The 23,231-nt window shown below is 50.6% G+C and overlaps 1 protein-coding gene across 4 annotated transcripts in view; it reads right to left on the bottom strand.

The window, feature by feature from the left end:
- Positions 1-23,231, bottom strand: part of RIMS3 (regulating synaptic membrane exocytosis 3) — a 46,919-nt gene that overhangs the window by 7,758 nt on the left and 15,930 nt on the right. For 2 of the 4 annotated variants that reach the window (XM_005543797.4, XM_045373502.2), the window contains exons 2-7: positions 20,444-20,623; positions 14,445-14,692; positions 8,669-8,810; positions 4,692-4,804; positions 628-729; positions 167-306 (exon numbers count right to left, since the gene is read on the bottom strand). In XM_005543797.4, the coding sequence (XP_005543854.1) occupies positions 167-306; positions 628-729; positions 4,692-4,804; positions 8,669-8,810; positions 14,445-14,661 (714 nt within the window). In that variant the 5' untranslated portion in view covers positions 14,662-14,692; positions 20,444-20,623. The remainder of the gene's footprint in view (positions 1-166; positions 307-627; positions 730-4,691; positions 4,805-8,668; positions 8,811-14,444; positions 14,693-20,443; positions 20,624-23,231) is intronic. The other 2 variants (XM_015437713.3, XM_074010972.1) reach the window with 1 other exon arrangement.

Below are 23,231 nucleotides of genomic sequence, written 5' to 3'. Positions count from 1 at the left end.
TCAGCTGGGGACAAGAATACCTCACAGGGTTGTGAAAGTAAATGAATAATGCAAATTAATGCACCTACCACAGCACCTGGCACAGGATGAATCATAAATGAAAAACTTCAAATTACAACTTCCAGTCTGTGAGTCCACCCTGCCCTACTCGCCCTGTGATACCCACCTGCAGCACCTTGCCCTGGGGTCCCTCGTCAAAGAGCAGAGCCTGCTGGTACAGGGGATCACAGGTCTTCTTGGTCATCTTTGTCTTCTTCTTGGCCAAGCAGGCCCCATTCTCCAGCAGGTAAACCTTGATATAGGTGGCTAAGGGAGGAGAGAATGTATGACAGGGAGGGGTCCAGAACAGACAGCTATGGCCTGCCCATCCCCTAACTGCCAGGTGATCTTGGAGGTGAGCAGGATGCATGGAATGAGCCAGCCAATGAACAGCAGGCAGAAGACGTGACTCAAGTACTGGTTCCTCTATCCTCCCTTACTCCCCACCCTAGTCACTGGCCTTCCAGGCAAGCTGTGACTCTACTGTCAAGAATCCCGATTTAGGGCAGAGGGAGCTGATGACCTGCTAGACCCAGAGCTCGGCTCTATGCCCCTCCCTGTCAGGACCCCATTTCCAAAATCCCTCACCTGGGAGGGATTTGGAGCCTGGTTTGGGGGTCAGGCCCCGAGCTTCAATCACTTCCACCTCCAGCTGGCCACTGCGGTCCATGATGGCAATGTGCACGTCTCCTGAAAGGAAGAAGAGGGTGAGTCCAGGCAGGGCCAGACCAAGGGGCAGGCCAGCCAGCTGCTGTGCTGAATGCCAGCCTGTGGAGGAGGCTACATGATCACTAGAAAGGGAACAAGATGGCACCAACCACATGGGTCAGAACTGCTCTCGGGAGACCACTTTAAAGCAGCTGAGGGCCCTTTGATAGGCCCCTTAGGGTGGGGTGGGGTGGGGGCATGACCATTAGGGCCATGACTGGGTGACAACAGATGGCTGCCAAACCCCCGTCTGTGTCTGGCTAACTGGGAGGCTCCTGTTTTACTGAGCAGAATAGCAAACTTGGGGACAGAGCTTCCTGTGTCAGGAAGACAGGGGAGGCTGTGGGCTCAGTGGCTGTTCTTCACGTCCCCATACATCTGTGTTGAAAGAACATCCATTTGAGGCCGGGTGCGGTGGCTCACACTTGTAATCCCAGCACTCTGGGAGGCCAAGGCAGGCGGATCACGAGGTCAGAAGATTGAGACCATCCTGGCTAACATGGTGAAACCTCTCTCTACTAAAAGTACAAAAAATTAGCCAGGCATGGTGGTGTGCACCTGTAGTCCCAGCTACTTGGGAAGCTGAGGCAGGAGAATCACTTGAACCCAGGAGGTGGAGGCTGTAGTAGGCCAAGATCACACCACAGCACTCTGGCCTAGGCAACAGAGGGAGACTCTGTCTCAAAAAAAAAAAAAAAAAAAAAGAAAGAAAGAACACACGAGGCACTATCTGGCAACAAGGGTCTGCTAGTGCATTACCAGTGGAGGCAGGGAAGGCCAGCAGACTTTCTGGGTGTGGACAGCTGAGAAATCTTCACTGTACTCCCATAGAATGGATTATCCAGCTGGGGCAAGGTCTGTGTGTGGAGTTATGTCAGTTACCTGATTTCTAGGAACTCTTAGCTTTGTTCAACATTGGTTGGCAGAATTTGGAATTATGTAGTAGTCAGTCACTCAGAACAAAGTGAAGTCCTTTACAGGGGTGCAGAATCATAAGCCTGGTCCAGAAGAATCAAATGGGCCAGACTTTGAATTCAGTCACCCATTTTTAGATTCTCTGAGCCATCATGCAATTTTTGTATTTGTATACTAGGGAAGACAGGGGTTTACTAATTTCTTTTTTTTTTTTTTTTTTTGAGACGGAGTCTTGCTCTGTCGCCCAGGCTGGAGTGCAGTGGCCAGATCTCACCTCACTGCAACCTCCGCCTCCCGGGCCCACGCCATTCTCCTGCCTCAGCCTCCCAAGTAGCTGTGACCACAGGCGCCTGCCACCGCGTCCGGCTAATTTTTTGTATTTTTAGTAGAGATGGGGTTTCACTGTGTTAGCCAGGATGGTCTCGATTTCCTGACCTTGTGATCCGCCCGCCTCAGCCTCCCAAAGTGCTGGGATTACAGGGGTGAGCCACCGCGCCTGGTGGGTTTACTAATTTCAAGAGACATCCTGGAATTCATCCACCTCCATCCAGCTATTCCTGACCTCCTTGTGGGGAAGGGAGAAGGGAAGGCCTTGGGAATTAATCTCCAGGTCTCACCGTAACATCACTAACGAGGTGAATAAGGCAAACCTGTCCTTCCCTGGTCTGATACCAGGGGGTACCACACACAAATGGTCCTGGCTGCCATGGCACATTAGCCTTGTGGAAGTGGCTGCCTCCTCTCACTGCTGCCCAGCCTGTGGCTGTGTCTAGGGCTGTGAAAAGCAGGCTCCCCAGACCCTTAAGAGACTGAAAACAAGGTTCCAGCCCTTGAATTGGATTTGGCTAATTCCCAGCCCTTGCTTTCGGCTGACCCTCACCGTCTGAGGGTCCCTATCAACTCCTGTTCCATCAGGCAGGAGCTCCTGGGCAGGAGCTTTTGAGGGCATTGCAGTGGAAGGAGTCCTGGCCTGGAATGGAACTCCAGCTCCACTGCATGACTCACAGCAGGACACTGCACTCGGCTTCCTCATTTGCTGGGAGGGTCAAAGGCTCAGCACTGTCCTGATGGGGGCTGAGTGGGGACATGTGAGTCAGGCGCTGCTCAGGTCAGACTGAGGGGAAAGGGGTGGAGGCGAGGAGGCACCTGTGGAGGAGTTATCCCGGGGAGGAGCTGCTGGAAGCCAACACAGCCAACACCTAAGGGAGGGAGGAGGCAGGGAGGCTCTGTCTGAGAGCTCATGAAATAGGCCAGACTGAAGCTAACAGGACCAAGCGTAGGCTTCAGGAAGTACCATCATCCCTCAGTATCCATGGGGGATTGGTTCCAGAACCCTACCCTGCTCCCACCCAGGGATATCAAAATCCTTGGATGCTCCAGTCTGTAATATAAAATGGCAGCTGGGAGGCCAAGGCAGGTGGATTGCCTGAGCTCAGGAGTTTAAGACCAGCCTGGGCAACACGGTGAAACCCCGTATCTACTAAAATACAAAGAAAAAAATTTAGCCAGGCATGGCAGTGTGTGCCTGTAGTCCCAGCTACTTGGGAGGCTGAGGCAGGAGAATTGCTTGAACCTGGGAGGTGGAGGTTGCAGTGAGCCAAGATCGTGCCACTGTACTCCAGCCTGGTGACAGAGCGAGACTCCATCTCAAAATAAATAAATAAATAATAAAATGGCAGCCAGGCACAGTGGCTTATGCCTGTAATCCTGGTACTTTGGGAGGCCGAGGTGGATGCGTCACGTGAAGTCAGGAGTTCGAGACTAGCCTGGCCAATACAGTGAAACCCTGTCTCTACTACAAATACAAAAATTAGCTGGGCATGGTGGCACATGCCTGTAATCTCAGCTACTCAGGAGGCTGAGGCAGGAGAATCACTTGAACCTGGGAGGTGGAGGTTAGGTTATGGTGAGCCAAGATCACGCCAGTGCACTCCAGCCTGGGCAACAGAGTGAGACTTCATCTCAAAAATAAAATAAAATAATAAAAATAGCATAGTGTTTGCATATAATCTATGCACATCCTCTCATATGCTTTATTTTATTTAGTTTTTGAGACAGGGTCTCACTATATTGCCTAGGCTGGTCTCAAACTCCTGGGCTCAAGCAATCCTCCAGCCTTAGCCTCCTGAGTAGCTGGGAATACAGGCACAGGCCACTGCAACCAGCTTCTTCTGTATACTTTCAATCATCTCTAGATTACACTGGTGTGCCGCATAATGACATTTCAATCGACAATGCATCATATACATGACAATGGGCCCATAAGATTATAATGGAGCATATATAGAAACCTGATATATGGTACTTGATATTGGCATTGCAGATCAAATAGGGGAAATGATTGATATTCAGTAATGGTGCTAGGATATATGGTTTTCCATGTGAAAAAATACATATAAATTAATATATATATATACACACACACATACCATCTAGGTTTGTGTAAGTACGCTCTGTGATATTCACACACTGAAAATGACTGTACTTATAATACCTAACACAAAGCCTACATATCACTTCATTTGCATGGATTCGGGGTAGTACTTGGCACACAGCAAATCAAGTTTTGCTTTTTGCAACTTTGTGAAATTTTTTTCCCTAAATATTTTCTATCCAAGGTTGGTTGAATCCACAAACACAGAACCCATGGATACAGAGGGCCAACTATACTTCCTAGCTGCAAGGAAGAGTGATAAGAAAATGACTAAAGGGCCTCTAGGTGCCAGGCGCTGTTGGGTATAAGTCAAATAAGCCACAGTTCCTAAGCAGTAAATTGAAATACCTCATGCAAAGCATCTAACAGGAGCTCAGTAAAGTATTGTTAGATCATAGAACTCAAGTGGGTATTATCATTCCCATTTTAAAGATGAGGAGACTGAGGCTCAAAGAAGGGAAGTGACTTGCTTAAGATCACAGAATTGGTGATAGAATAAACTCTACAATGGCCAATGAAGGGCCCCCACTGAGCTCACCCTTCCTGTCTCATGGTCACCATTACCCCCACTCAACCTGCCCTCAATAAGACTCACCCATGGGTGGTGTTGCCAGTGTCTGTCGCCCCACAATCTGAGCTGGTCCCAGCCCATCCAGGAAATCGCTGAACTGGCTTTCAGCCCCCAGACGGGTGGTGGGGAAGATGAACCTGCAGGAGGAGGCAGAAGGATGCATGAGGGTGTCAGGGCAACCTGAGGATGAAAGTATAGCTGGCAGGCTGCCATGCTCTGCCCCTGGGGCCCTGGGCATGTCCCTCTGTGCCTCAGTTTCTCCTCTACACAGTATGATTGCACTACTCTGGGAAATGAACAACTGTTCATTTCTGCATACTAAAGAAAAATATTTTGATGTCACTTGAGAAAATAAACTAATAACAATAACATAATGATGCTATTTAATCCTTAAGCTCCAGGGACTTCTGAAGTGACCCTTACAAGGCAGGGCTTGCTGGATACCTGTGTCCTCACTAGGGCATGACAATGCTAAGAACCAGAGACAAAGTTCAGAAATTTCAATGCCCAGAACAAGTTATAGGAACTGAGGTCTAGCCGGGCGCGGTGGCTCAAGCCTGTAATCCCAGCACTTTGGGAGGCCGAGACGGGTGGATCACGAGGTCAGGAGATCGAGACCATCCTGGCGAACACAGTGAAACCCCGTCTCTACTAAAACTACAAAAAAAAAAAAAACTAGCCAGGCACGGTGGCGGGCGCCTGTGGTCCCAGCTACTCGGGAGGCTGAGGCAGGAGAATGGCATGAACCCGGGAGGCGGAGCTTGCAGTGAGCTGAGATCCGGCCACTGCACTCCAGCCTGGGCGACAGAGCGAGACTCCGTCTCAAAAAAAAAAAAAAAAGAACTGAGGTCTGAGTTGACCGTAAGTTTGAAATCCATGTCAAACATGAGGTGGTGCCCAGAATAGCAGCTAAGACCAAAATAACACAATTACAGGGTTGAGGTGAATGGCAAGTGATGGTGGATGGTGATTGTTCCATGACTGTGGGGGGGGTCTAGAAACAGTAACAAGAAAAGCTGACAGTGATTGGTAGCTGGCCAGGTGCCAGTGGTGTATTAAAAGTTCTACAGGTGTTATATCATTTAATCCTTATAACCACTCTGTGTGGTAGGAGCTATTATCCAGTCTTACAGATGAGAAAACAGAGGCTCCAAAAGGTAAGATTGCCTTGCCTGCAAAACAGAGACGATGCCCAACTCATCGTCTTTTTTTTTTTTTTTTTTTTTTTTTTTTATATGTTGAGGATTTTATATGTTGAGGATTAGGGCAGATGGAAAGTTTCAGACAAACAGAAAACACTAAATGATAGTTCTGGTTGCTGCTGTTGTTATCATCAAGGGAAACGTGCTACTTTTCTCTTGTGCTCCAGTCTAGATGTTCTGGGTGTGGCCAGCTGAGAAAGGACAGATGAGGGAGGGCTGGCCCTGCCAACTCTCAGGGGCTATGATAGAACAAAGGTCTAACATCTCCTAGAAAGGCCCAGGCTGCTGGCTGCAGAGATAAAAGGCTATCCAAGGAAGAATCTCCTACTAGATAGTTTGGCCTTGAGTCTCCCTTGTCTAGTGGCAGGCAGGGAGGAAAAAGTAGGCTGTGTATGCTTGTCAGAGACAGCCTGTGTTTCTCCCTGACTAGGCCCAACCTCACCCCACGGGGAGGGGCTTCAAGGCCCCACTTTTATTGACCATGGTCAACAACAGCCTAATATCACATTCTTAGGACAATGATATCTGAGAAGGTTAAATAAAGAAACTTAGACTCTCAAGGTCACATAATTTTAGGAGCTGGATATAGCGTAGAGATTGTGAACACAGGTCATGGAATCAAACGGCCTTAATTCCAATTCTGACTCCATCACCACTTAATAGCTGTGACCTTGGGTAAGGTGCCTCACCCTCTTCCTCTCCCTGTTTCTCCACTTGTAAAATGGAGATAGTGGTAGTACCCACAACTCTCAGGGTTGCTGTAAGTGTTAAATGATCACTGTTAGGCTGGGTGCAGTGGCTCACGCCTGTAATCCCAGCACTTTGGGAGGCCAAGGCGGGCGAATCAACTGAGGTCGGGAGTTTGAGACCAGCCTGACCAACATGGAGAAACCACCTCTCTACTAAAAATCCAAAATTAGCTGGGTGTGGTGGTGCATGCCTGTAATCGCAGCTACTCAGGAGGCTGAGGCAGGAGAATCACTTGAACCCGGGAGGCAGAGGTTGCGGTGAGCCGAGATCGCGCCACTACACTCCAGCGTGGGCAACAAGAGCAAAACTCCGTCTCAAGAAACAAGAAACGAAAAACAAGGCCAGGCGTGGTGGCTCACGCCTGTAATCCCAGCACTTTGGGAGGCTGAGGCGGGTGGATCGCTTGAGCTCAGGAGTTCAGGACCAGCCTGGGCAGCACGGTGAAATTCCGTCTCTACAAAAATTAGCGGGGTGCATTGGTGTGCACCTGTAGTCCCAGCTACTCCTGAGGCTGATGCAGGAGAATCACTTGAGCTTGGGAGGCGGAGGGTGCAGTGAGTGGAGATCACGCCATTGTTGCAATCCAGCCTGCCTACACTGTGAGAGTGAAACCCTGTCTCAAAAAAAAAAAAAAAAAAAAAGGCTGGGCACAGTGGCTCACGCCTGTAATCCCAGCACTTTGGGAGGCTGAGGTGGGCGGATCACGAGGTCAGGAGATCAAGACCATCCTGGTTAACACGGTGAAACCCCGTCTCTACTAAAAATACAAAAAATTAGCCGGGCATGATGGCAGGCGCCTGTAGTCCCAGCTACTCAGGAGGCTGAGGCAGAAGAATGGCGTGAACCCGGGAGGTGGAGGTTGCAGTGAGCGAGATCGCGCCACTGCACTCCAGCCTAGGTGACAGAGCGAGCCTCCGTCTCGGGGAAAAAAAAAAAAAAAATTAGCCAGGCGTGGTGGCAGGTGCCTGTAGTCCCAGCTATTCGGGAGGCTGAGGCAGGAGAATGGTGCGAATCCGGGAGGCGGAGCTTGCAGTGAGCCGAGATTGCGCCACTGCACTCCAGCCTGGGCAACAGAGTGAGACCCCGGCTCTAAAGAAAAAGAAAAAAAAAAAGAGATCACTATTCCTGGTCTAATCACAGCCGGCAGATCCCAGTGTAAGAATGACCTATCTGAGATGCCCAGGCATGCTCTGCACATGGGAAGATGTAATAAATGCTTGAGAGTACTCGCATTCATGGAAGTAGGTGCAGCAGTGAGGCACACAATCACTGAATCTCAAACAATGGAGCCACAGAGTCCTGAGCCTAGAAGTCACTGGGCCTTGAAGCAGAAGCAGAAAATCTTAGTCATACAACTATAATTTCATAGACTTGGAAGAGATCTGTGGGAATATCTAACCCAGTGACTTTCAAATTTTTTAATGCAACCTACATGTAAGAAAGATTTAACATCATGACCCAGGACAGATCTGTGTGCATCTATACATAAAAAATGGAAACAAAAATTCGCAAGGCAATTTATCCTTACTTCATAAGATATGCCTGTTTCTTTTTCTAATGCTGGTTTTGACCCACTAAACCTATTTTATTTCCTGTCTATGAGTCACCATCCATGGTTTGAAAAACACTGATCTAGTCCAATCTCCTTCCCTCAGCTCTAAGCAAGCTTCCTTGAGAGAACATCACTCATCTGGGTCACAACAATGGTTTTAGATTTAAAAGGATTTTAGGGCCACATTTTCCTTTCCACTCTTTCCTCTGGAGCAGGGCAGTGTGTGGGTGGTGGGAGATGGGAGGTAAGGGTCTCTTCCTGAAACATACAGAAGGAACTGATAGCTCCTGGATATCTGGATATTCCAATGGGAGTGATGGAAGACCTGGGGTCCAGGCAGAGTGTTGAGGGGAGAGGTATGAAGGAAGGCAGAGACACAGAGGACCCAGACATTTTAGTTGGAAACAAAACAGGGAGGCTTTCCCACCCTGCCCAGTGGCTCTGTGACTGGAGGACCGAGGAGGAGGGAGGGGACCACAGCGCGGGGCTGCACGCACGTGCCGTCGGAGCTGTTGCTGTTGGTGCTTCCGTCGGTGGACTCCCGGCTGCCCTGGCGCGTGACCCGGCTCCGCATCTCCACCGCGATGCCCGTCTCCGTGCTCCGGCGGATGTTGCTGCGCAGCTTCTTGGTGGCCCCTTCTGTGACCCCCCCGCCACACAAGCACAGAGAGGGAACAAGGTCAGATTATGAATGGGGCTTCTCTTAAGAGTCCTGCCAAAGTCACTCTCTTGGCATGGGGGGGTTGATGGGGAGGATGAGCAGGGCTCTGACTGGAGGCAGGGGCATGGCTGAGCTGACCTCAGAACTGGCCCTGCTCAGGGCACTGACGCTGACAAAGCAGACTAGAAAGATGGCTGCAGGCAGAGTCATGATGGCGCCACCAGGCAGAGCCACAGATCTGCAGCCGGGCCCGCGCCTCACCCTCATGAGGCTCCCCTGACGCCCACCTTCCCGCTCAATTTCAGCCCTTGCCCCAAAGGTTAAGTGTGTCTCCTCCCACTCTCTTCTGGAAAGTTCATCTTCTCTGGGATTCTCAGACTTAATTTCCCTCTTTCAGGCACCCTCAGACCCTATCACACCCGGACCTCACAACTCACCTCTCATACCTCTGGTGGCTCTATAGGAAAGTCCCCATGGGAAGCCTGACCACTCTCAAACAAACCTGCCTTCTCTAGGTGGGGCTGAACATGGAGAGGACATGTGTGGAGAGCTGGAGAGGCCATTAGGGAAACAAGACAGAGAGGGACTGCTGGGTTGACCCAAATTGCCTTTGGCTTTGAGAAAAGGTCTGCAGAAGAAGCCCGAAGCTGGCCTGTGAGAGCTTACCCCTGTGTCTCTGTGCCTCCTGCTCAGAGGCTCTCGACCCCCATATCCTAGCCTCCCTCTCCGCCTTGCAGGGAGCATGGGACACTCTCCCTCTCCCAGCAGCACACCATCCTGCCTGGGTTTCCATGGCAACCTCCTCAGCATTGCAGTGTGGTCCCTCTAGACACCTCTTCTCCTGGGGGGGTGGACGGGGGAGACGGGCTGAAGGTTTGCAGGGACTTCCCCCGCTGAAGCTTGGCAGCTGGAGCCGCTTGATGGGGAGGGAACTGGCCCTCAGATAGGAACTGCACCAAAGGAACCATTTGCTGTCACTGGTTAGAGGCCAAGCGAATTAAGAGTGGAGTTGCCTACAGGGAGGGGGAGGCCAGGGCAGGACAGGCAGCACAGCCCCTGAAAGCAGTGGGGAGCAGGGAGCTGGTTACCTTGGCAATTCTCTCCCACCACACCCAGTGGTGGGCTGGGGAGGGGATGTTCAAGACCCCAGCCTGGGGAAAGGAAGACGTTATTCCTCCTGCTTCGTCTGCTTGTCTTTCAGAGAGTCCCTATTGGAGGAGGGCAAGCTGAGAGGTCTAGGATCACTAGTGGATGGGAGGGTGGGTGGTGGAACAGGCTGAGAACAGGGTGCAGGGTGAGGAAGAATGTCTTCTCTGAAATCATCCCAGCTTCTGGGATACTGGAATCCCTGACACCATCAATATGTCTGTCTGTCTCTCTCATACACACACACACACAGAGTCACATTAGCTCATACATATTTTTTTCACAAAGAGAGGCATAGGCAGACATGCACGAGCAGCAGCAATCACATATATAAACACAGTAATCTCATACACGAGGCTACATGCATATTTATATCACAGTCACACAGTCACAAATGGTCCTACCAGGTCTTGGTCACACGTACACATGATGTATTCTGTCGCCTTCGGTCAAGTCATGGATACATGATCTTTGCATGTAACACTTGAAGTTGAACCCTCCCATTCATCACACATGTTGATGAAAACCCACAAATGGTGTCTGACCCACCTCACACACACAGGCCTGGGTAATAAAGCTGGTGTGTGGGGCCTCCCCCTGTCCATGGCCCCTAATTCTACATCATCTCTAACCCAATTAGAAGACAGATGGGTCTGTGGGGGCTCCCTTGCCTTCATATCTCTACCCCATAACACACAGCCTGAGGCTCACCTCCTCATGACCCCAACCCTCCTCTTTCAGAGTTTAGGGAAACTTAGACCCATTTGGGAGCAAATTTGCCTTCTTAGATAAGACTTGTCTAACCCAATGTGAGACCCTGAGTCGGGGAGTCACAGAATCCTGAAATCTTAGAGATACGTTGGCTACCCCTCCCCCAAATTTCACAGATGGGAAGCTTGAGGTCCAGGTGCCGAGAGAGCTGGGACCTAGATCAGGCCCACAGACTCCCAGTCTGCTGTCATGCTCTTTTCCCTCCCCTCCCAATCCCCCATCTAGTTGAGAGGTGATTCAGCAGAGATGAAGTTCCATGACTTTAGAGGGAGGAGAAAGCTCTTGCAATCTCAGAGACGATCCCTCCACTGGCTTCATACATGTCCATACAATCCCTCCACTGGCTTCATACATGTATAGTCTCAACCCCTGCTGATTTAAGGAATAACTTTATATAATCTCTCTCTCTCTAGAGAAACAGGCCAAGTTGCCTGAAATAATTCTATGGGCCCCAGAGACCAAAAGACTCCAGGAACCATCCCATCTGTCCCATCACAAACAAAGGAGGGGCACTCACACCCTGTACCACCACTCCCTATGGCATCTTCTGGAATGGTCCTGAGCCCTCTCTCTACCCTGACCCAGATCCCGGAGTCCAGAAGGGGAAAGCCGCTGTCCCTGGTACTGAAAATACTAGCTCTGTTTGGGCAGGGGCTAGGACAGCCCAGGATGGTCCTCTGTAGACCCAGCCAATTGCCAGACCAGAACCCACCTGTGTCCTGGACCCAAAGCTCTGACCCCACCCTCCTCACTGCTCCCACGACTTAGTGAATGTTAGATCCAAAAGGAAACTGGGAGAGAGCATTTTAGCTCCATTTTACAGAAGAGGAAACTGAGGCCCAGCGGAAAAGTAAATTTCCAGAGGTCCTATGGTGAGTTACAGAGCCAGGACTCACCCTCTAAAGTGAGATTTTGTAAGTCCACTCTAGGGCAACATGAGGAATAAACTGGAAGAAGGCAGGCAGGAGGCAGGAGAACTAGAGAGGAGGGTGGTGCAATCGTCCAGGCTAGATATTATGGGTCCTGTATTAGGGCAGGGGCTTTGAAACAAAGAAGGATGGGCAGGGCTCTAGCCAATGCAGAGTATGGACACACCAGGAGGAAGGAGGCCCTGGGAAGGGCAGACCTGAGCCCAGAAGACCAAGTCCAGGAGGGGAATTCCTCCCAACTTCACACAGCCCAGCCCTGCAGGGAATGGAACTATCCCATCTGTTGGGAGTGGGGGCACCCTTCTAGGGTCTTTCCCAGAACAGTTTCCAGAGCCAATGCCCATGAGTCTGCCTCATATATTCCTCTGGCACCAGATGCTCCCACCCATGAGGAGGGTCCGAGCTGGGATACTGGCATCCTCAAGGCATGGGGGCAAAAATGGAGAAGGAATTCTAGATGGAGAGGAGTATGCTACAGGGAAGGAGCAGAGGTATGGAGACTGAGAACTCACTTCTCTTTTGGCCTTATGGTACAATGGCAGGTAATAATAATAGCATCAACACTTCGCTGAGTGCCTACCCTATGTACCAGGCATGAAGCTGGGTGCCTTTGCACACCCTATCTCATTTAATCCCCTGGACAACTCTGCAAGGCATGTATCACTGTCCTCATTCTAGGAACAAGGCAGCAGGCTCAGAGAGGTGAAGTAACTTGCCTTAGTCACCCGGCTAGTAAATGACAGGGGGTGGATCTGAACTTGAGGTTGTTCTCCAGGGACATGCTTTCTCCCCAGGCTCTGGATGCCTCATCAATAACTTAAGTACAGTGTACTAGATGATCTCAAGGGACCCTCCCCGCTCTGACTTTCAGCAATTAGCTGATTCACAGACACCTTCAGTTAGAAGGGCATCTGGGCAGTTCCCCTAGCTCCAGTCCTTCAGCCATGCCCTTGCACACCAAGGAGACAAGGGATTCAGAAGCCCCAACATCATTCATCTCTTCTCGAGATGAAAGGTCTTCCTGGTATCAGCTCCAATCCCTGCCTGCAGCCTGTAAAGTCAAGGCAGACCACTAGAAGTTTCTCTCAGTGACTCAGGTCCCTATCCTGTCCTTGGAAGACTGTCCCTCCAAATCACTTTGGGCATGAAGAAGCCTTTGGGTCTGAAACTGAATCAGCTGGATTCCTGGGCTTGGTCCCCTGGAGCTAGAATCCTGGGGTCCAACACCTCCATGACCTCCTAATCTTAATCTCACTCCTTGGTCCTATCTCAGCCCCCTCCTTGTCCCAGCCCAACTTCTAGATCCCCAAGTCCCCATCTTTCTGACTCTCTAGTACCAGGCCTAAACTACATATTCACAGAGGCCATGCCCACTCTAGGACTCTGATAACCTCAAGCCCCTTCCCCATCTATAATAGCTTTCCCCAGCCAGAAACCACATCACAGCTTGATTGCTGGAAAAGACCAGCCCACGTGCTCCTGTTGAGGGCTTTGTAAAAATCTATTTTAAGGCCTGGAAAAGTCCCCCACCCCCAGCCCCAACTGGGAGCCTTGATGAGCATTCTCCCTGGATCCTCCGGAGCCCCCGCCCCCTCACCATCCCATCCAGCTGCCTATGTGAAGGTTTCTGGGGAAGTTGTTACTCTGAACAAAATAAGCAGGAAGAGGTTTTAAAACAAAACCAGCTGGTGTCTGGGCTGATGCCACAAAGTGAGGAGGTCTTGGTGGGGAGGGCTGGCTCCTCTGTGTTGTGGGGTCTATGTATGTCACAAGGTGGTCACCCACCAGGCTGAACATAACTGAGATTCTGCAGCGAGGTGTCTGAAAAAGGATACTGCATTGATGAGGATGGAGCTATTATAGTGTGTGTGAATGTGGCTTTGTGATGTACACCTGCACACATGGGACATGTTTCTGTGATCTGGGTCTGTGCATGTAATAGAGGGCCGTGTCTGTGTGGTTTGCATGACTGGTTTTATCTGTGACCATGCACAGTGTGAATTTCTCTATTGTGCCTCCCTGGATATATGGGCAGCTTACCAGAGCCACTGAGTGCTCTATTTATGTAACTGTACAAGTCACACATCTTTGTGTGTGTCTCCCTTGTGCTTCGTAACACATACATGGGACTACAGAAGTGCATTTGTGTAGTTATTTGTATTTAGGAGACTGGGAGATTACAGGTGAGACTGAATCTTTTTTGTTTTTTAAACCAGGGGGTCTCACTATGTTCCCCAGGCTGGTCTCAAACTCCTGGGCTCAAGTGGCCCTCCCGCTTCTCCCTCCAAAGTCCTGGGATTATAGGTGTGAGCCCTGCACCGGCACCTGAGACTAAATCTTGTGGATGTGTATGTCTGTAAAATTGTGGTGTCACTTACACAGTGCCAGGAACATAAGCCTGTTTAACAAGTAACTACTGGTTAATGTCTAAGTCTGTGTGTGGAGACAGTAGAGTGTAACGGTTAAGAGCATCAGCTAGGAAGCCCAACTGCTAGAGTTTGAATCCAGGCTCCACCACCTACTAGTTGTGTAGTTTGAAACATCTGACCTCCCTTTTCTGTTCTTTGGTACCTGCCTCATAGAGCTCCATGGAGATTTAATCAGTCCATACACCTACTGGACCTAGAACAGCACCTGTTGTACGGGAAGGGCCACCGTATAAGTGTTTGTGGGCATGGAAGTGCAGACCCATCAGGGCAGTCCCTGGGTAGTCTGTCTTTGCAAAGTTCCCCTACCCCCGCCCCGCGATGTCCCAGGTCCCCTCACCAGGCTGCGGAAGCTGGAGTGTGCTCTTGCTCCACTGAGTCAGGCCCACGATGGCCACCATCTTGGCACCCAGGCTGCTCCTCCGCTTCTTGGCAGTGCTGGTCCCAGCCCCGCCCCCAGCTTGCTGGGATCCGCAGATTTCACCGCTAATGCTGGAGCTCCGCACCACGTTCCTGGAGGCCCCAGATGAGGCAGGACCTGGCTCCCCGTTAAACATGGTCCCTGGGGCGGCAGGGCCTCAGGCAGCTCTGAAGGTGGGCAGGAAACAAAGGATCCCACGTCAGACCTGGATGAATCTACTGCAGTCCCACCACTTTCTAGCTGCATGACCTTGGGCTAGTCACTTGACCTCTCTGAGGCTGTAAGGTTTAAATGCACAAACAAATGTCAAGGGCATGCACAGGTTCTGGCTCAATAAAAGGGACTATTCCTATTAGCACATGGCTATGAAGAACCTCGCAGGTGACCTAGTTTAATGGAGAGGATCGAGGCTGTGGAGTCACATGGCCCGGGCTTGAATTCCAAAGGCCTCTACACACTAGCTGTGTGAACTTGTAACCAAACAAACATCCTGAGGTTTCAGTGAACACCTCAGCAAGATGTGAAATAAAAGCACTTAGCTCATAGGATTGTTCTAAGGATTAAATTAAATAATGCATGTGAAGTGCCCATCAGGCTTAGAGGAAATATTCAGTAAGTATTAGTGGTTATTATTTTCATAGCAAATAATAACAGGGAGAACAGAACTGGCTCCAGTCTGTGCAGACTCTGGTGGGGTCCTTTTGTGTGAAAGGGATACTGCAGAAAAGCCCAAAGCAGCAAGAAACTCACCCTACTTGAGAGGCATTTTAGTCTATTCCCTTCCAGCCACCCTTCCATGCATTTTTTAAAATAATTGAACTCATACTGCAAATATCATTTTATATACTAGTATTTTTTTCATTTAACATTATATCGTGGCTGGGCACTGTGGCTCACGCCTGCAATTCCAGCACTTTGGGAGGCTGAGGTGGGCGGATCACTTGAGGTCAGGAGTTCGAGACCAGCCTGACCAATATGGTGAAACCCCATCTCTACTAAAAATACAAAAATTAGCCAGGCGTGGTGGTGGGCGCCTATAATCCCAACTACTCAGGAGGCTGAGGCAGGAGAATCGCTTGAACCCAGGAGGCGGAGGTCGCAGTGAGCTGAGATCGCACCATTGCACTCCAGCCTGGGTGACAGACCGAGACTCTTGTCTCAAAAAAAAAATACATCATAAGCATTTCCCAATGTCATTAACACTATGTATGCTACCATGATATTCCATTGTATAGAAGTAGCATAATTGACTTACGTATTTCAATATAGTTTACCTCTTAGATCAGGCCCAAGTTTCTCTCCTCTTTCTCTCTTTCCTCTCTTTTGTTTTTATTTTTTATTTATTTATTTTTTGAGATAGAGCCTCACTCTGTCACCCAGGCTCAAGTGCAGTGGTGCAATCTCAGCTCACCGCAAACTTCACCTCCTGGGTTCAAGCAATTCTCCTGCCTCAGCCTCCCAAGTAGCTGGGATTATAGTCCTGCACCACCATGCCTGGCTAACATTTTGTATTTTTAGTAGAGGGGGGTTTCACCATGTTGTTAAGGCTGGTCTCGAACTCCTAACCCCAGGTGATCTGCCTGCCTCAGCCTCCCAAAGTGCTGGGATTATAGACATGAGCCACCGTGCCTGGTTTCTTTCCTCTCTTTTAAATAAACACGGCAATAAACATCTTTCTTTTTTTCTTTTTCTTTTTTTTTTTTTTTTTTGAGATGGAGTCTTGCTTTGTCACCCAGGCTGGAGTGCAGTGGCACGATCTCGACTCACTACAACCTCTGCCACTTAGGTTCAAGTGAATCTGGTGCCTCAGCCATCCGAGTAGCTGGGATTACAGGCATGCACCACCATGCCCAGCTAATTTTTTTGTATTTTTAGTAGAGACGGGGTTCCACCCTGTTGACCAGGCTGGTCTCAAACTCCTAATCTCAAGTGATCCACCAGCCTTGGCCTCTCAAAGTGCTGGGATTACAGGTGTGAGCCACCACACCCAGCCTAAACATCTTTCTACATGGATATTGTCTGCTTGTTTCTTTAGGACTGATTCCTCAAAATGGAACGACTGGGTCCAGGGGTACAGATACTGCTAGGAGCTTCCCTAGCATACACTCCCTCTTTCTGCTTCCTGACAGAGGGCTGGTTTTGTCCAGGTACCACCCACTCCTTGTTTTAGAGGCAGATCTTGATTAATTTAAGGCAATCCGTGAATGGCATTCACCTTGGCAACTCTTACGTGTCCAAGCGGAGGAAGATTTGGATTCCATGCTTATAAGAGAGGTGGGGAGCCCTCCTTCTTTCTCCCTCTGTCCTTCTCTTTCCTACACCCTAGAGAGGGCTCAGCCCTAGGATGAAGCCAGTGCTACTGTGAACAGACAGCACTGAGACAGACAGTACCTCAGGCCACACCTGGGGCCTGCCCTGCGCTGGTCTTCCAATGATGTGAGACAATACATTTTCCATTGCTTAAACCAGTTTGAATCAGAGTTCTCTGTTACCTCCAAAAGCATCCTACCTGATGCCAGGGTCATAAATGTCTTTTGGATTCTCGGAATATATTGTCAAATTCCTTTTTAAAATATTGACATTTACTCTCCTTATTAGCTGCAGTCAACAAATATTTAAGCCCCTAAAATTCCCAGGCCCCTGCTGAATGCCAAGGATACAGCGGTGAGTCAGACCAACTTGGTCCTGCCCTCCCAAAGCCTCCAGTCCAGGAGGGAGACAGACAGTAAATAACTAATTCTACAGTTAAATATTTAATGATGGTTATGCTAAGTGCTAGGGAAGAGGACAGAGGGCCCTGAGAAGCATTCTGGGGGAGGGGGCTGCAGGAGTCTATGGCTCTGTTTTGAACAGAAGTGGGATCTCCAGCTGTCGGCCTCCACAGTTTGGCTGCAAAGTCCCATGCTGAAGTCGGTCTCCTCTGCTCAGGAAGAACCCAAAAAGGCCAGCCGCTCCAGCATCCTCTGCACCCAGCACCCTCCTGGCTCTGTCCTAGCCCACAGTGGTTTTCCTGGGGCAGCTGACCATCCCAGGGTTCAGGGCACTTCGCTTGACCCTGGGTGGGCCCTTGGGCCTGGTACACTGAAGGAGTCCACCTTTTCAAAAGCACACAGAAAGGGGAGGGAGAACGGGTGGAAGAGGAAAAGCACCATTGTGACGGATAAGGAAGACAGTCCCCAGACAGCTGACAATGGTCACCTGGTCAGCATGACTCCTGCCAGCCTGGCAAAGTATAGCTGACAGAGGGGATGAGTTAACACCTCTTTTTGCCTTCTCTGTGGCTGCCTGGACCGATCTCATTCACCGTGTGACGTGTGCAGAGTCCTGGATTGTATTTCTCCATCCCCCATCAACCCTGCAGCTAATGGAAAGTCCCCCTGGACTGGGGCCTATGATGATCTCTTCTTTTGAGTTTCCAATTCTAGTGCCAGTTTGTGTGTTTTTTGGGTATCTGCATGGTCTTTTGGTGGAAGATGGGAGAAGGCTTATCTGATACTGTGACTCTGCCACGGTGTAGGTCTAATTTACTCCTTACAGTATTTCTGGAAGGTATGTGGTTATCTCTGTGTTGTAGATAAGAAAACAGTCTCAGAGAAGTAAAGGACTTATCCATCCTAGCCAGCTAAGAAGAGGCAAGGCCTGGACTTGAACTCAGGTCTCTTGTTTCCACAAAGAGACAGAATGCTTAGCATCCCCTGTCCCTTCAACCAAAAATGGAGGCCCGGCCCTTAAGCTCAGACTCTGCTCTGGGTCTCTGGGCCCTTTGAGAAAACTACAAGGAAAGTGTCTGTATGAGAAAAGCCCCTCTGGCCCAGGTTCCCACAGCTGGCATGAGCATCTAAGTTAGGGCAGGAGAAATCCCAACCGGACCATAGCTGGAGAAGCAAAGTGCTTCCCTAGCACAGCCTCCGGGAAGCAGGAGAGTACCACCCCCAGGGGGCGGAAAGGGACGGGGGTAAGGGACAAAATTCCTGACCCTGCCAACCCAGGGCTCATGTTTCCTCATGAATAATAAATGGAATTGACAAGCAGTTGGTTTGGAATCAAGGTCTCTGCACCATCCAGAGCTATTTTCTCATCTTTAACCATCTAGGGATCAACCAGCAGGGCTGGAGAACTGAAAAATGCTTGGGAGGGCCCAGTCTGCAGGCCACTCCCCAAGGGGGCAGGAGGAGCCAGACCCAAAGCCCTGGACCCAAGGTCCTAGGACTGACCCTGTGGGCCAGAAGTCCTGGGTAGGGCAGCTTAGGAGGGTTAGGAATCAGGATGTGGGATTTGAATGTGAACAGATTCCTTATGTGAACTCCTCTGGGCCTCGGCTGTCTCATCTGGGTGTAAAATGAAGGGGTCAGATTAAGTAATCTCTAAAACTCCTTTTGACTGGGAGAGTTGAGTCTATGAATGCACATTGGAGCGGAGGACTCGGAATTAGAGATCTAGTTTCTTCTCTGGCAGCAGGTTTAGCTCAGGAAAGACATGCCAGAGTTACAGATAGGGCACCTAAAAGGAGGGACATCCACAGAATAGCAACCCCTGAGCCATCAGACCACAGGGATGGAAAAGGGAAGGTGGTGGAGACTGTGGCAGAGTGGTGAGGAGCAGGCAGGACACAGAGCACACCATGTCACATGTTGGTGATTCCAAACAATTGCTAAATAAACTCTACCCTTCCCACGCAAGTCCCTTCACCAATTCCCTGCTTCTGAGCAGACCGTCCCTTTCTCAGCCCGGGTCATGGCACCTCAGGGAAGGAAACCGTCCTATGATCTCAGTGAGTCACAGAGACCTCACTCTGAAGTTCTTCCTGCTGACTCCCAGCTATTACCACAGCAGCAGAGAAACTTCGATTTATCCTCCAGGGAGACAGCTACAGCCCCCACTTCTGCCAAAACTCCATGCCAGAAGAGACCTGCCCAGCTCCCCAGGAATAAGCTTTGTGTTTTCTTTTTAGCCCTTGGATGTTTGGCCTCTACCCCGGGGTCTCAGTACCCTAAAAGGACCCTCCAAACTCTCTCCTGAATCCTGACAACAGCAGGTCTCAGGGCCCTACCGGGCTACCCTGGGCCTCTCAGTCCCTTTAACCGTGGGTCTAACCTGATGATTTTTTTTTTTTTTTTTTTTTTTTTTGAGATGGAGTCTTGCTTTGTCACCCAGGCTACAGTGCAGTGGAGAAATCTCAACTCACTGCAACCTCTGCCTCCCGGATTCAAGCAATTCTCCTGCCTCAGCCTCCTGAGTAGCTGGGACTACAGGTGCCCACCATCACGTCCAGCTAATTTTTGTATTTTTAGTAGAGATGGGGTTTTGCCATATTGGTCAGGCTGGTCTCGAACTCCTGACCTCATGATCCGCCCGCCTCGACCTCCCAAAGTGCTGGAATTACAGGTGTGAGCTACCGCGCCCCACCCAGATGAGAATTTTTGGTAGTTCAAGGCCACACAAAAGCTCAAGATGAACCTAGCCACCCACCTTTCCAACAGTAAAGACCAAGGAATGCATCACAGGGTGATGGAGTGTTAGGCTGGAAGGGACTGCGTGTTAGGCTGGAAGGGACTGCAAATAACTGAGGCTCCTACCACCCCTCCCCATCCTCTGCTCACAGTGGACACCATTAACCTCTCTCTTTCCCATCAAGGTCAGACAGCCTCAGAGTCCCTCTCAACACAGGGCTCCAGCACCAGCTGATGAGAAACAGCTCATGAGCTAAAACTGACTTGCTGTCTCTATTCTAGCCTGAGCCTTTTATTTTGCAGAACAAGAAATCAAGGCCCAGAATGGGGGAAAGACGCACCAGGGTAACACAAAAAATTGGTGGCAAAATCAGCGCTTCAGCCCTAAGTCCCCTAACTCTCAGGTCTCAAATCACCTATCGGTGGTGCTCCCTCCCCACCCTTCACCTGGAAGAAAACCCAACTCACCAAATTGATGAATCTGAGCCTGGTGTTCCGCATCACAGGGGGCTGTGCCCCTCCCAACAGCACACCCCTAGGGCATTTGCACAAGGCTTCAATCGACTTCTGCTAAAACACCAGTTTTCAAGAAATGAGGTGAAGGCAATCAGGGCAGGCTCCCAGGAGGAGGCGATGTGGCAAAAGGGTCTGGAAGGGAAGAGGGGAGCTTAGAGGAAGGGCTAGGTAAGGCATCTGCCCTCAAGGGCTTCCAGTAGATTATGGCATAAAAAGATAGACTTTGAAGAAGCTGTGTGACCTTGAGCAAATCATTTAAACTCTTCAATTCTCCGTTTCCTCTTGTAAAATTTTCACAACTCCTGGGCCCCCTAATGTTCCTTTAGGCACTTGGATGCCAAGCTGCTGAAGACCCACAACTGTGAGATTTTTTAATACATGTACAGAGACTCACCCAGGACCAACCGCTGAGGAGCTCTAGACCCCATCCTTCCTTCCTCCAACCTCCCTCTGATTAATGGGGTCTGTGTTCCTCCCCAGACACTCTATGACATGCCCAGCAGTTGGGTGACACACTCCTGGCTCTGCCCCAGCCACGTGATCCTTAGCAGGTCCTTCAGCTTCTCTGGACCATTCCCTCCATTCCCTCCTCTACAAAACGAGTTTAATCACCACCTGGGCCCTCCCCGACTCTCCCGGCTGGACTGGGGGTCAGATGAGACAAAGAGGAGCAGAAGGCAAAAAGCAGAGAAAGGCAGAGTGAATGAAACACATGCTCTGGAGGCAGACAGACTTAGGTGCAAGACCTAGATCTGCCACTTACAAGCCGTATGATACAGGGCTTCCTTAACAAATCCCCTGAGCCTAACGCTCCTCATCTATAAAGTGGGGACGATAATGTCTGCTTTAGGATTCTTATATAAAACATCACAAAACAAGGATTGGGATGTGGTAAATGATCATCAGTTGGGCAATTACATTATTATTCCAAAAAGATCCCCTTTATAAATCGTAAAGGATTGTCCAAGTGTTAGTTCTTATTGGTCTGGAGTCCACACCAGGTGCAACCACTTCAGGGGAAGGGCCAGGGACTAGAGCAGCACCTCCCACCACAGCCCTGAGTGCTCCAGAAGTCTGGGATCAGGGTCCCTGCACTTTTCAGTTGAAGTGAGAAGTGGCCTATGAAGCTGTGCCAGCATCTCAGCTCCTGACCCCCTGCTGGATGGTGGGTCTGGCATCTGATACTCCTGGCCCAAACCTAATCCCACGCCAGGACGGCCCATCGCATCACCTGTGCTGATCTGTGCCCTTGTCAGAGGCTAGTGCCTGCACTCACAGAAGGAGTAGAGGGGCTCCTTCGGCTCCAGCCTCTCCTGTCTAGAGGTGGGCGGTGATGGGTTGGTAGGTGGTTGTGGTGGTGAAGACAGTCTGTGCCAAGGAAGCACACCCAGCCAGCGTGGGCAGCACAGAGCAACGGCTCCTCTCCTAGTTGTGCAGACCTTTGTCTCCCCCAAGCCAGGCTGGCATGTGTGCACGCACACACACACACACATACACACACACACACGTGCACACACACATGCAGGAAGAGACATGGGGCACAGAATTCCAAATGTGTGATCACACAGACTCGTGTCAATGATATACACTTAAAGACGCAATCACATGTGCACACAGATATGCACACCGCCCCCCACCAAGACACTCATACACACAGAGACACACAGAAGCAGCCACGACGACAGCCATAGGCATTCACGGACTCACATGTGTAGACACCTGCACACACCCACAAACACCCTCCCCACTGGGCCCCTGCCCAGTCCAGAGAGGCAGGAAGAGCCCCATGGCTCCGTGGGCAGGGAAGCAGGAAGCGTCTTACCCTAAGTCATGGGCTCCCTTGGCTAAGGCACACACCCCACCTTTGAGCAGGTGTGTGTGAGCTTGAACACATGCACACTCATACACACCACAGTCCCCAATCTCACTCGCCTGACCCCCATCCCCGCCAGACCGGACAAAGGAGCTCATCGGTGAGGTTTGTGGTGAGGAGAGGAGAAGGCTGGCACGGAGCAGCTGCTGTCACCATGGCTACCAGGCTGACCCACTTCTCCTCTACCCAGCCTGGCCCACCCAGCCTGGGCAAGGCAGGCACAGGCAGCTTTGGGCAGGGTGGGCAGGCCCTCTCCCATCACACACAGGAAAGGGGTGGCCCTCTGAGGGTGTGGTAAGGGATGGGTTGAGGACCCCAGAGAGGCTGGATACTGTGTAGGAAGGCAATGCAGACTGCAGACATGCCTTGAAGGGAGTAGGGTGCTGAAGGCATGGTCCCTGCAAGACCTAGAAGACTGAGCCCCTGACGTTCCTGGGGCCTCAGGGCACCACATGGACCCTAGATACAGCTCAGTCACAGTCATCATGGCAGTGCAGGAGATGGGGTGGTCAGACTCAAACCCAAACTCTAAGGACTCAAAACACACAAGGGTAAGGCAGACCCAGGGCTGGGTGAGCCCTGTCTCCCATTCAGAACAAGGTTCCTGAAGGCTCCACTAGGGGCTGCTGGGGTCACAGCCATGCCCCCTTCCCAGGACAGGGTCGCCATGGGCCTTCACTGGGCTAGGGGCTCCTAAGGACAGGGCTGTGTGTTCTTCCTCAGAAGCAGGGACTTGGAGGGACACCACAGCCTGAGTCAGTTTTGGGAGGAGCCAGCCTACAAAACAGAATGAATCTCTCCTGCTTGACAACCTCCCTTAGCTTCCCATTTCCTGCAGGACAAAGGAGAAGCCCCTCACCAAGGCCC

The sequence above is a fragment of the Macaca fascicularis genome, chromosome 1 (assembly GCF_037993035.2).
Source record: "Macaca fascicularis isolate 582-1 chromosome 1, T2T-MFA8v1.1".
Taxonomy (NCBI): Eukaryota; Metazoa; Chordata; class Mammalia; order Primates; family Cercopithecidae; genus Macaca; species Macaca fascicularis.
This window is presented reverse-complemented; position numbering and strand designations above follow the sequence as displayed.